Here is a 14,079-nt window from a genome sequence, read left to right as displayed (position 1 = left end):
CGGTATATATTGTTATGGTTTTCTTGAATGCCACTATTAATAAAGATTGTTTAGGTTTGTCTGCCCCCTGCTGGATTATAAGTGGACTGCTCCTTTTGAAATTATTGCTCTTTTCTGAACATGGACTTTTAACTAATGGTGAAGTAAGATATTGAAATTATGTAAAACTATTTAATAAATACAGCAGAAAAAAGTCAAATTGTAAATAAAAACATAAGACAGGACCTCAGTTAGAGAATGTTCAAAGTAATGTGTTAAATGCCCTCAACAAAGCTAGACTTGGCATTCGGTTAATTTTGAAAGGTTGAAAATTTAATTCCCTGAAGTGAAAATAGCAACAACCTCATGCAAACAAGCAGTTATTAAGGGTATAGGCCTCATTTTCTACATACAGAAGTGAGGCCTGTTTGGATTTTCCATACGTGTAGGCACATTGTAAACTTTAACTCTGTTCCTGCTTTCCAACTTCTCGGTTTGAAAGTAGAGAATAAAAATGCTAAAACAACCAGGGTACACATATTTTTGGCAGCAGATATGTGTGAAAAGAAAAAAAGAAAGGAAAAAAGACTGAACCACAAAAAAGAATAGACAAAGTCACGTTTTTGTTTACCATGTAAACGGCTGTCTGATTAAAGATAAATCTTAGAAACTTTACAAAGCTGCCCATTTACAGAAATGTAAAACATAAAAATAGAATTAGGATGAGAATCTTGCTCTGTTTCGACTTTGACAGAGAGATACAGTATTCTTTGCTTTGATAAGTTTTCTGTTGTTGCTTAGGCACAAGCAAACTTATGCAGAAAAGAGTGAACTGGTCACATGAGTGTGCTAATTGGAGAATGCTCATATGTGGACTCACTGCTAAATATTTCTGCTTATGGAGGCTATGAGGGGACTCATGACATGTGCAAAAGCAGTATTGAGAAACAACTATAAAAATATTTGCAGGAAAAGGGGCTAAAAAATGTAAAGCACAGAGACAAAGGCAGTCATTGTAAGTGGCCAAGAAAACAAAGTGGAGAAGCAAATAAAATGTGAGACGGTCTCTAAATGGAAAATCTAAAACAACTGATTACACAGCAAACTAACTGGCAAAGGAGAAAAGGGAAAAAAAAGATACTTTTCAAGATAGAGTATATGCCTGGATGACTGGCTTAATTACTCATTTCATTCACCTGTCTAATTCAGCCCAGATTCTCGTTACTGTTAATCTGATCCACCTGCTCCTGCTTCTATTTAAACAGCTCTCTAACCAGTCATCAGCACCAGATTATTCTCTCGAGCCAGTGGTGAGAGAGTCTTAGTGTTACCTTAGGGTTTCTCATTACCTGATCCTGAACTGTTCTGCCTCTCAACTACTGAGCCCTCCTGTTCCCATCTGACCTGTTTTAACCTGCCTGCTTCCAGTCATCATTCAAGATTATTCTCGAGCCAGTGGTGAGAGTGATTCAGGGTTACCTTAGTGTTTCTGATTACCTGACCTGTTCTTCCTCTATTCCACTGAGTCTGCCTGTTACCGTCTGATCTTTTTTGCCTGACCTGTCTATGGACTCCTGCTGGATTCTGACTGTTTAATGAACTTGGGGCTGTTTACTGTCACTGACCTGGATTTCCCTCTAGAACCTCCTCAGACTTCTGATATCCTAGTTCTGTATCTTGTGCATGTCCTCGGCACCAGTTTTCTCTTCGCCCTCTAGGTTATCATGTCTTCCTTCATCTGCCCTTATCTGATCTACTGCTATTTTTAGTCATGGTAATGGTTTGGTTTAAGTTTTCTTTTTAAGATTTCATTTGTTTTATTGAATAAATGGCGATTCCACTTCATTTTTCCTTACCTTCAGCATCTTTAATCTACTCTAATTAAAAAAACTACAACACCTAGACACTCCTTTCTCTGATTTGTGAAACTTCAACAAAGTTCAAACTTTGTTGCCTTAATTTTTTAAGTAGACAATGGTCAAACTTTTCTGATTGCACACAGTCGGATAAGAACTTCATTAGGACCATGCTGAATATGATCGATTGGCTTTTAATATCACACATTTTTAGTTCAGTCTGTGTAATTTCATTACTCATGTCCATGTAAACATAACTAAAAGTTACTGTGATAACACATAATCTAGAGCATAGTGGGTCACGTTCAGTTGATTTTTGAGCATGCTGGTTACTTGCCTCTCCCTGTTCTATCTGCTTCCAGTCTGTTTAGTTGTGATCTGCCCTCTCAGGCCTTCAATCAACCAGTTCAGCCTGTCACCAGCTGGTTCTACCTTCATCTGCCAACTCAAGCTTGCTACCAATTCTTCTGACTTCATTCATGTCATTTCATAAAAAACTACTGTCAATAAACTTTTTAAACACACTGGGAATATTGTTTGGATTTGAGTATCATCTAGCTTGCATTATATCAACCAATTTCTGTTTATCTTGGGCAGAATAAAGAATGATATTTAGGAAGCCTCCCCTGCTTCTCTCCAAAAAGACTGTCTAGAGTTTTATAGATACTTAATTCATGCAGTATTCTTACACATGGCTTAAACTTTTTTTTTTTGGCTACAGCTTTTGAAGGAAGAACAATATTGAACAATCCAAATAAATAGCAAAAAGCAACAAATAAAATAATATCTGATTAGGTGGGACTTATGTTATGTAGAACCTTTTTTTTGAGAGGGTAGATTTTGTCTTGAAATTAAGAGAAAGTAAAAGTTAGCAAAAACCTATGACCAAAGTTGGGAGAACATACAGAAAACTCTGGCTCTTAGCTTTAAAACTCAATGTCCTCAGGGGCATCATCACCTTGTTGTGCTGCAGGAGAGAAAAGATTTGTGTTGTTGAATTATCTTCTCCTTTGCTGCTCTTTCAGTCTCACCCCACTCAGACATTCCCTCTGCGTTTAGATGCTGGGTGTCCAGTTGCCTAGTTATTTCTGTTAATCCCCCTCCTCTCTCACTCTCAGAATGCTCCATGTATTCAGCGCCACAATGGAGAGGAGCAGCCGCCTTCAATCAGATGTCAAAAATAGCCCAGGGGAAGGGAGGGGGACTGGGCTGGCTTCGGACCCCATTGGAAGGTCCAAGGGAATCATGTGGACAACTTTGTCCTCCCATAACACAGATAGTGAAGAGGACTGAAGATCTCGTAACCCAGTGAAACATAACTGAACAGGGTAGAAACCCATCAAACTAAGTGTTTTTGAATCTATAAGGAAGGAAACCAGGTTTGAGGATCTAGAGAGTGGAGCATGAAGCTTAGCGTGGCATTGTGTTTTGCTGGGGTCTTTGGGGCTTTGGCAGCCGTGTTTACCTTCCTTTCTTTTGGAACTGATTACTGGCTTATAGGCTCAGAAACCTGCAGCCCAGACAGTAAAGACTCTGAAGACAACGGAGGACTGACAATAACGGTGAGTTCTGGACTCTAAACAGATTCAAATCAAATAATTTCAATATGTCTCAAATAGTATTAAAGTGACACTACTACCTAAACAAGAACATGATATTTTTCTTTATATATAAATACATATTTATATATATATTTATATTCTCTATATTTATGTCACTGTATTAAAATAAAGTTATCGGCTCAACTAGCCACCGACTTTAAACTAGATATACAAATCTGCTCTTAAAGACAGTGATCAGCTGTCCTGATTACGTTTTCAGCAGCTGGACTGTAGAGGGAGGGATCCCTTCATGTAATCTGACTCTGTTTAATGTAGTGTGTGTGCAGATATGCAGTGATTTAGACAGAGCTTGTACCATGTGCCTCCAAGATAGAAATACAAGTCCCTGTAGTCACAGAGGTATGATGGTGTATTATATATCACCGAGTAGAACATACTTATCTTTCCTGCTTCCACACTGGGAGCTTGTAGTGACAGCAACACTGGCCAACAGGGCAATAAAACCAATGTGGCGTTGGGTATGCATGCTACATGGAGATGTATTACAAGTCTAGTCACTTATGAAGCTTTAAGCTTTAAAAGATAGATAACTGTACCATGATTTATTTTATTTTATTTATGCTGTTACAAATGCAAACTGAAATTTATTTGATTGGAATTTTATGTGACATGGAAGGGAACCAAATATAGAATTCAAATGTATAAACTGCCTTGGAATAAAAAAACTAAAATCATAAAACTAAGACATTTGTTGATATTCAGTCCTCTTTATCCAGATACCCATTAAACACTATATTGTAACCAGTAAATATGCTTTTTAATTAGATAATAATAGACTCATATACTGTTTGTGAACATATGCCCTACTGCCTGTGTGTTAGAACAACAATGAAAGTGTGAATCGAGCTCAAATCATGGTCAAAAAGATAACTCTGCACATATATGGAATAAAATCACCACCACTTTCATCCAAAATATGAGTTTATTAGCAGAATTCCTTCACCTCTAAGTAAAACATATTTCTGTGTAAAAATCTTGACTAAAACTAGTGGAACTCAATTAGACTAAAAAAAGAAGGAAAAACAAGGTTGAAAACCACAATCATCTGAGATGATACAATTATATCTCAGTTTAACATTGATTTTATAATCTTGAAGAATTTTGAATGTGATCAAATTAGCGTTTGATTAATTTAGAGCAATTGGAATGTGTTCAAACAAATTCACAGTGCAAATCCAATCAGTAAAGTTTTATTAGATAGTTTGCTTAATCAATAACCTTTACTTGATTAATCTTTTTGATTGACCTTATAGCTGGTAAACATGGACTCTCATTAAATTAGTTTTGATCATATTTGGTAATCAAATTCTAATGAGCATATGAGAAAACTTTTGAACAATTATGTTATATTAGTGTTTAAACCCTTAGCTAAATAAAGCTTGTTTTAGCTTTATAAGCAAGAGCTCAAACATGTTGTTTCATTTAGTTAACTTCTCTTTACCCAACAGTAAAAACAGAAAATGATCATAAATCAAAAAGACATATTGTTTAATTGGAAATCTGTTTCTAAATATGCAAGACCTCTACCTCTGCTGACCCCTTTGGAAGATTTGAGTTTTTTTTCTCCAGCATCTAGCAGCATAGCAGTGGGTCACACACATTAGGGGTTTGCTTTGCTCCATGTACCACACATAAGGGAGGCTCCCCTCCTCCAGCCTTTTCAAGCATCTGAAAGTTTGAACTCAAAGAGAAATATTGCAAACCATCTGTTTTGCAGAAGTTGTGTTCTAAATGTCAGCCATCAGTTGCACTTAGCCTATGGTTAGATGCAGCCTCTGCCCCCTAGACATGGGCCATAGTGGTGTCTCCAATGTGAACTGACCACTTCTGAAATACCCCTTTCCCACTGGCCAAAAAACCAGTTTAAACCCAGTAACAATCGGTTTTAGTGGCAGTGGGAACAGCTCACTGACGTGTGTCTAACCGGGTCAAATGACTTGGCAAGCGACCCATGTTAAAATCGCCTCAGCTTTGTTCGACATGCTGTGGGAACACCAGACCTGGGTTGAAACATTAAATTACATGATGCCATTAAGCCCAACATACGGATATCAACTCACCCCGCCAGTCACGTCTGATCTACAGAGCTGAAACAAATCTGTTTATATTCGATAAACAACGCACAGCACTGGTAAGAGGGAGTAGGACAGATAAAAGAGCAAAACAATAAAGCATATACGGGCTTCTTTACATGTTGCTCTCCATTGTTTACTTTCCTGATTCCCGTTCCACGGATGATATCATTAACACTAACCCAGTGTGATAGAGTCAGCAGGAACACAGCAACAGGGAGGACAGATGCCATGTAGTTTGCAAGTTAGTGGTTAGACCTAGCTTTTTTTTGCCAGTGGGAAGAGAGCCAAATGCCGTTTGGTAGCAGGTCATCCAATGTTTGAAAAAAATTCTTTAACCTGGTATTTTCAGTGGGAAAGAGGCTAAAGAGTAAGAGAAAAGCCTAAGACAGTAGCTTTGACATCAAGGCACCATGGGAAGCAAAGGTACAAATCTATAGGAGAGTCTTGTGATAGTGTCTTGGGCCGGGGGAGGGTTGCAGAAGCTTTAGTGTCCAAACAGCAGGCAAATCTTATTCCTCCTAAACCAATGGTTATGTTTAATATAAAGCATGGATATTGGTTCGTAATGTCCAAAATTATTATTGTGGTTTATGGCACAAGAACTGAACTCTGAGAAAACTGCAGAAATCGTAAGCTTTTGTAATTTTATAAAAGGACAACACCTTCTTGAAAGATGGTGGCAGCATTATGCATTGGGAGGAATGACGAGGAAAAATCGATAGAACTGGATTTAGAGTGATAGTTGAAGAATACATCCAGAGGTTAGCCTTTCAGCGTAGCAAAAACCCTACATATTCAGCCAGAAGTACAAGGAAATATTTTCAATCAAGACATTGATGCATGTTGGAATTCCCCAGGTTAAGCTATAGACTTAATTCAATTGAAATTATATAAAGAGCATAAGTCAGAAAAGCTTTTGCAAATTTTTACTTCTATGCTATACTTTGTAATAATCTTTAACACCAGTTCTATTCACATTAATTAAAGATGTAGATCAGTGTATATGAACATATTTTGAGGACACAGAGGACCTACCTGCCTTAACATGTTAAGTATGTCTACCTATAATCTTTTTCAAATGACTGAATATTGCTTGTTCACCACAATTATTTTTATTTATTTTTTATGTGACAACAAAAGTGAGAAAACCATTCTCACTATTTCTGCTAAATATATATGAAATCCTGAGAGCTCAGTTGGCACCAAGAAAGACCAACCAGAGGTTAATGAGCCTTGCTCAGCTCAACCTTTGACCTGCCTTAGCAGCTGCTCTCTGACAGAGTGGCAGCAAATGCTACAACCATATTTCATGAGTTCAACATGACGACAAAATACAAATTAAATACAGGGTTTTGAAGACATGTACCAGCAAAAAAAAAAAAAAAAAAACTGAAAAAAATTATAAATAAATAACAATTTAAATAATAATGACAATCTGAAATATGTGATGTGCATTGGTACTAAACATCTTGTACTGATAACCGTAAATAAAACCATTGCATTGTGTTTTAAAAGTTTTCAAGAGGCACTGTATAAACTATGAAGTGCAGATACGTAAACATATTCTTTATATACCTTAATTTCAACCTTTTTGTGCATTTTTTTTCAGCTAGCTGCAGATGTGGTGCACGACGAAGGCGGTGATACAATTTCATATCATTCTGGTTTCTTCTGGACTTGCTACTTTGGACAGATGTTTGATAGCAACTTAAACAAAACAGCAGCGGTTGTGTTCTGTGAGTGAGCAACAATTCTTTTGTTAGACCTAGCCTCTTTTATCACTAAGCTTACATCTTTTTGAAATGTTAAGAGGGGTTACTCCTGTTTCAGATTAATTTTACCTTAGTGTCCAAAAACCCTTAGACATTTAAATGATCTTACTGAAAAATTACTGATATTTAATTCTTTTATATATGAGTATTTTGATGATTTATCATTATTATTTTTAATTATTTGTATTGCCTATATGCCACTGCAAAGTACTTTTCTTCTCAGGTAAAACTCTTTGAACTGTTGTGCTACTAAAATGTGCTATATGAATAAATTTGCCTTGTCTGTTAAAACAAGTTTGATAAAGAATCGACAGACTCTTCTGTAGATTACTTGAAAGGACCAATTAAAGTAAAATCATCTTATAAGAAGTTGGTAAATTGTGTGCCTTATTTCTTTGTCACCCTTAGCTGAGGTTAAAAAGTGTCATCAGTTCCTACAGAGTAGGAGTAGATTATTTAAGTCTGTTATCGTCAATAGAATTCCCCCTAACTTCTCATGTGACTGGTTGAAGGAGGCAGCTTCATGTGATGTTATTCATGTTGCCTTTCAGCTGGTTGTGTGTCATCTGCTTTTTTAATGGTGACTTTGAAAATTGAAACTATAACCAGACATGGTCTCTGATAATAAAATAGTCTCTCTGAAGTTATAATTTCAGAATTTCAAACAAGTTATAACTATGAAAAGCATCAACTAGGTAATGAAAAGTAGGTTGCATATCTTTAAGTAAAAAAATAAATAAATAAATAAATTGTTGTAGGTTATCAGATTAGTAAAACTAATTTCTGTTAACTTGGTTTGATGCATCCATTAGTTATGGTTTAGAAATATGTGGATATCTTTTTTTTTTTCTGCAGCAAACAAGAATTTTGTAAAAGCCTGCTACCCTTCCTACCTGTACCCATTCCCCCAGGAAAGTCCTACCAACAACACAACAGATGATAATTCAGCTATCAGTAAGTACTATCTATACAGTTAAAGAAATGATGCAGCTGTTCTGAGCAGCAGGTTAACATCTCATCTGTTTAGTTTACAGAGGCTTCTGGAGTGTCTTCATGCTTATTAGTGTGGCGACGGTAGCTATCGGAGGGTTCCTCATAATCTGTGCGGCTCCATTTGCTAACCACTGCTTGTACAAAGCAGGAGGTGGACTCTTCTTGACATCTGGTGAGTTTAATTCAGGGTATAAAAAATAAAAGCCATTTCCTGGAGTGAATATGAACAGGAAAGGTATTAATGTGCATAACTCTCTAAAGATCATGAATTAGTAGAAATCAAACTTGTATCCTGGCATAAATTAACCCATCTTCAGTTTAATTTACTCTTTCAAGCTAATCAATAATGGCTATAAAAAAAGAGATGTCTTATTCTTATTTTTGTGTTGGTAAAATAAGGTCAAGTTTTATCTAATACTCAAGCTAAATAGTGAGACATTTTTTTTGTTAAGTTCAGCCTTGAAAAATAGTAAAAAAATATATAAAAACGATAATACAAACATATGACTGTAAATTTACAGTTCTAACATTTCAGGGTTTTTTTTCTTTCTTCTTTTTTTTTATTTTTACTTTTAGCTCACTTTTGATTCACATTTACATGGCTGAGGTTTAGTTGTCTCTGTGTCTTCGAACACTGGAGCCATCACAGGTGACTGATTACCCAGATATTCAATTTTGAACTACTTATGGCAAAAGTTGACAGAAGAAAGAAAATCCTAAGAAAATTTGGACTACCTGTGTAATATCTGAGATAAACATAATATACTGATGCAGGATATAAAATTAGGCTTTGTGAACCTAGATTTTAAGATTTTGTTTTGTATACACTGTGTATGTACAAAATGACAATAAAGTCTAACTCTAAGTCTTTAAGTCTAAGATGAGAAAGACGTTAAATTACTAAACTAGTTCATTGTGGATAAATAATGAGGTCATCCATATGCTAAAGGTGACAGAGAAGCAAAGGCTGGTTGTTGGGAAAGGTCAACCAGTTAGATTTAAAGGTGAAAACATTACAGAGCTAGAATTGAGTATTATGTTCAGACCATTGTGTCCAGACACCCATGCTTAGAATGAAACTTTGCAAGATTCAAGTCTCACCTCTTTTCTTCACCAACAGGTTTTTTCCTGCTGGGTGTTGTGGTGATGCATGTGGTGTGGCTTCAGGCCCTGGATGTGATCCAAACCTACATTGAACACAGTCGCTCTCACCATTGTCCAGACTTCACACTGACCCTAAGCTACGGTCTGTCCTTTGTGTTTGCCCCCATCGGCGTCCTCTTCTCCTTCTTGGCGGGCCTGCTTTTTCTGCTCATTGGTCGAACTGTTCGGATCCACCACTGAATGAAAAGCTTACTGTTTTTACTCATGCAAGATGCTGTGTCAATTGGACGTTCTGTTTTAATCTGTTAAATTTGAACACACTGATCTGAGAGAAACATTTTGTTTTGTTTTCTTATGTGGAGCTAATAGAAGTCAGCCTGAGAAAGAGTGCATTTGAAAAGTAGCTATACCCTTAAAAATTTTGAGGTTTTCTCTTATAACCTAAAACTTATACGTTTTTTTTGTTTTTCTGTTTTTTATCTTTGTGTGACATATCCAACACAGATTAGTACATAAAAGTGAAATGCAAAGAAAGAGAAATGCATTTCTAAAAATACAAAATAAAGAAAGTGTGGTGTGCTTTTTATGTGCTATAAAATTGGAGTTGAAAGGATTATGCTGTAGGGAACCTGTAAAATACAAATAATCCCTAGGAGACATACAAGACTTAAAGTGATGAAAACAATTAATTTTCAAGCTTAGATCCTGTTCTAAAAGTAAGATGGTTGAGATCAGGACAAATATCTGTTCCATTAGCCCAGTCAAAGAGAGCTTATGGAAGTAAATTACAAAATCAATTTTCCCTTAAATAGTCTATATGAATTCATATAGAGGTAGGTAGGATCTGCAAGGTAATTGCAGCAAAAGGGGATTTTACAAATTATTGACGTCTAAATGCTGAATATGAATGAATAACATACTTCTCGATTATTATATTTAGAAGATTTTAAATGTCAGGAATCAATATTTCTTCTTCACTTCTCTATTATACAGTATGTTTGTTAGTCAGTCATATAAATAATAAGAATTGTCCAATAAGGAATACTGAGATTTATGTCTTTAAGAGTTGTAAAATCATTTGCTCAAGGCTCTCATAAGTAACTTTAAATATGATACAGATTGTGTATGAATTGTGTTTTTTTTTATTATTATTATTATTCAACTTATTGAAGCTTCATTTTGGACTTATTGAATACGTTTCTGTATGCATTTCTTATTTGATAGAATTACGTATCCGAGGCTTGGTCTAGGATTATCCTTGTCGTACATTTTCCAAGCATTTTTAGCTGTGTATTTGCGACTGTATTAAGCAACAATGTCTATAGGAGCTTCAGTAAAGGAGCATGTTGGTTTGTGTAACTGTGTGGTTAAAGTGAGACCTGATTTCTTCAACATGTGATTATAAGAAAGTATTAGGTAAAAGAGCTTGGGTTGTTTAAGAGATGTGCTGTTTGCTTTATGCACAGAGCTATAAGTAGCCTTTGTTTGAAGTTATATATTGCTACTTTTGGTCCAGCTTTTCATCACTGAAAAACTTTTAATAGACTATGTAATATGGAAAATTATTTTAAGTCTATTTGCATCTATTATATTATTTTCTGAAGAGTCATGGGATTCATGATGAAGATAAAATGGTAAAGTTTTCTGGTGACATCACTCAAATATGATGACATCACCGGGCAAGTCTGGGGCGACTCCTGTCTGAAGCAACAGTTTTATGTTGACACCGTTTTACACTATTTGCTGCAAATAATGTTATTGCCACTCCAATAAAAGTGTGCTCTATGTTAGTGGATATCTTTCAGTGTCCTGTTTGGCTTAAAAAATCATAATCCTCAAAATAAATAAATAAGTCTTTTTTTCAGCATGTATAAATGTTAAGTAAATAATAAAAAAAGACCCACTTTCAAGTAGAGTGGTTAAGTAACAAGTTCATGCTTCCTTTAAGTCCCAGACTTTTACATATTTGTGCTTTTAAAGGTGTTCTTTTTTCATATTTATGGGCTATGGACCAATCATGGTTGTCAAACTTTTTACTGTTTACTTAAATAAGAGAGTTTAGTGTTAAAAAACAATTACGGTATAAATGTAAATATGTTCTTTTATTTAAAAAATCTGTTTAAATAGCAATATGAAGAAATTTGCAGGACTAAATAATAGTTCTCTTTTTTTTTTAGAAAATGTTCTAAGGATTGATTTTAAATTATGTGTCTGTTTTCAAATCAATAGGCAGTGCAGTTCTTATAAATCTATTTCTATCAATACTTCTTGTATGTATTTTCGCTCTTAAAAGTCTTGGATCAGAAACAAATATTACAAATTGGTAAAAGCCCTTATTTCTGCTAACACTGATTATAGCCCCAATGACTCCAAGTTGAGGTACAATCTAAAGAGCCGTTTTCAGCTTTATTGCCACAAAATCAAATTATGAAAGGCTGCAAAAAACTATGTAAAAATACACTTTCATTCTATTGGCTTATATAATTTCAGACTAATTATTTCCCATTTGCAAGTTATGATTACAAAAATATATGTATATTTGCCTAATGCCAAATATAATATTTTTTTATTACTTAATTTCTCAAATTGACATTCACAAATACTTCATTTGATCAATATAGAAAAACCCTGATTGTGATATCATGGATTTTCATGGATCTGATCAGTTAGTTTACCATGCCTAAATTCACTGAAGGCTCAGCTGAAAATGTATTTCAATGCAATACCTCATAAACGGTTCCACCTTGTTTGAGATTTTTGAAAATAGTCTAAAGAAAATTCCGCAAAGACACAAAGAAGTGAATTGTGGACCACCACAAACCTGCTTAAACTTTTTGAAACAACTACCTAATGCTTGAAAGCTTTATACTCACTATTCAAACATTTACACAGAGATACAAACTCCATGGGCTGTACAGCAACTTTTCTGTTCCGACAGGATATATTAATTTTCGGTGGTTTGTTTCCATAAAAATCGACATGTTTTGGTGGTAAAAGTATAATTTCCAAAGTAACAGTAAATGGTCTGTGAAGATGCTGGCTAATGCAAGGAAAATAGTCACCATCCAAAGTTAAATCAGTACCATTTGGACATCATCTCAAAAGAAGAAGTCAAGAAAGAAGCCGTTGCTCAAAAATATGGCAGATTATAGTTTGAAATACATGTATGACATAAGACTGAGGCGTTTTGCCTTAATAGACATTTCTAAAACGAGGAACATTGCATTGCTCTTAATACTATCTTAACTATGGGGTGGCACTATCATGTTGTTGGGGGTTGTTTGCTGCACCTCTCAGAAACAGAACAAAACCAACTTTTCTCAAGATGTCATCTATTTTTCTAAGCACCATCTCAAGAATTTAGAAGATGTCAAAGTTTGGGTGCAAATAGTTTGTCCCAATGGAAAAATAAAAAAATGTTGTCAATTAAAAATGTGCATATGAGCATGGTCTGGCGACCTCCAAGACAGGATGGTCTCAGGACCAAAATTTGAAGGAGCAGAGAAAAAAATATTCTCTACAAATATTTGGTGGATTGTAAGCTGATAAGTTTGGAAACCATCTTATTAATGAGCCAGAAATAAATTCCATTAAAGTCTAGAGCAGGATTTATTGGCTACAATAGGATTATCAGCAATACATATCTAACAATAAGAGATGTGCATAAATCTCCTTTTTATTTAGTGTAAACAGAGTAATCTGAAACTAGTTTTCCAATCAGACTAGGGAAAAGTGGATACCCACCATCTTTAAGAAATATATAAAAAATTACAGCAAAAACCCACAAGCTCTTAAAAAGAAAACTATTATATCAATGATCAAACCTTTATAATGTCTTTCATATATTTTTGAAAACCATGACATTTTCCAATTTTCTTATGATGTTCTAAGTCATAAAGGAAGCTCACTTGAGATTTAATATTACAAAAAAGAGGCCCTTGCCTGAAATATGGTGATATCAAAAAAGTAAGAGAAGTGATAGACCACCAGATGGCAGTGCTTTCGTAGGAGTTTCCATATGTTGGCCTTCAGAGGGAGAGGGAGAAATCCCATTTTGCCAATCTGAGGCCTGTGTGGAGAGTATGTGGCGTTATGCATTTAATTACAACTTCAGAGCTCAGATCTGTAGATGAAAGAATTCACACCTTGGCTTGACAGACTATGGTAATTTCACTCATGAATGGAGCATTTGATCAGGATCTGAATGTACTCCTGTGTTGATTCGTGTGCGTCTGCATCAACTCTGTGCCTTTCAAGACTTATAATGTACTTATCACAGGCGGGGAAATGCATCTGCAGTTTGCCTCAGAATGCTGGAGGGAGTGACACAAGGCTAGGTGCTGATTATTTTTGTGAAACTGACTTTACCCCACACAAAAGCCCCAAATGATGGAAGTTTCCACTTTTACATTTTTGAGATTTTCTTTGTAATTACTGCCCTTCGTTCTGTTCTGCATCATCTTCAGCTGAGCCATGTGAGAATCCAACCTCTACAGATCAGGTGGACAAATGGCAATAAAATGTAAGATAAGATCACTGGATTTGTCCTGTTTGAGGTGAGAGTTGTCCTTCCATACAAGTCACTTCTATAAAAAAAAAAATATTTCTTACATTTTGGACCTCTTGATTTAAATAAAATCCTAATTTGATTAATAGAAAACATGTGACTAATTTCTTC

The 14,079-nt window shown here is 35.3% G+C and overlaps 1 protein-coding gene across 1 annotated transcript; it reads left to right on the top strand.

Annotated features, from left to right (window-relative positions):
• The first annotated feature begins 3,045 nt into the window (after nt 1–3,045).
• tmem182a (transmembrane protein 182a) lies at nt 3,046–11,196 on the top strand. The gene is made up of 5 exons (XM_038289693.1): nt 3,046–3,397; nt 7,142–7,268; nt 8,160–8,258; nt 8,332–8,469; nt 9,418–11,196. The coding sequence occupies exons 1-5, from the start codon at nt 3,239–3,241 to the stop codon at nt 9,639–9,641; spliced, it is 747 nt and encodes a 248-aa protein (XP_038145621.1). The 5' UTR covers nt 3,046–3,238; the 3' UTR covers nt 9,642–11,196.
• Nucleotides 11,197–14,079: the final 2,883 nt, after the last annotated feature.

Source organism: Cyprinodon tularosa, unplaced genomic scaffold, assembly GCF_016077235.1.
Source record: "Cyprinodon tularosa strain WSP-4 unplaced genomic scaffold, ASM1607723v1 ctg270, whole genome shotgun sequence".
NCBI lineage: Eukaryota > Metazoa > Chordata > Actinopteri > Cyprinodontiformes > Cyprinodontidae > Cyprinodon > Cyprinodon tularosa.
This window is presented reverse-complemented; position numbering and strand designations above follow the sequence as displayed.

Coding starts and splice junctions, on each gene's coding strand:
- tmem182a (XM_038289693.1), top strand. CDS start 3,239: ATGAAGCTTAGCGTGGCATTGTGTTTTGCTGGGGTCTTTGGGGCTTTG. Junction 7,269..8,159: donor AACAGCAGCGGTTGTGTTCT/GTGAGTGAGCAA, acceptor TTTTTTCTGCAG/CAAACAAGAATTTTGTAAAA. Junction 8,259..8,331: donor AGATGATAATTCAGCTATCA/GTAAGTACTATC, acceptor TCATCTGTTTAG/TTTACAGAGGCTTCTGGAGT.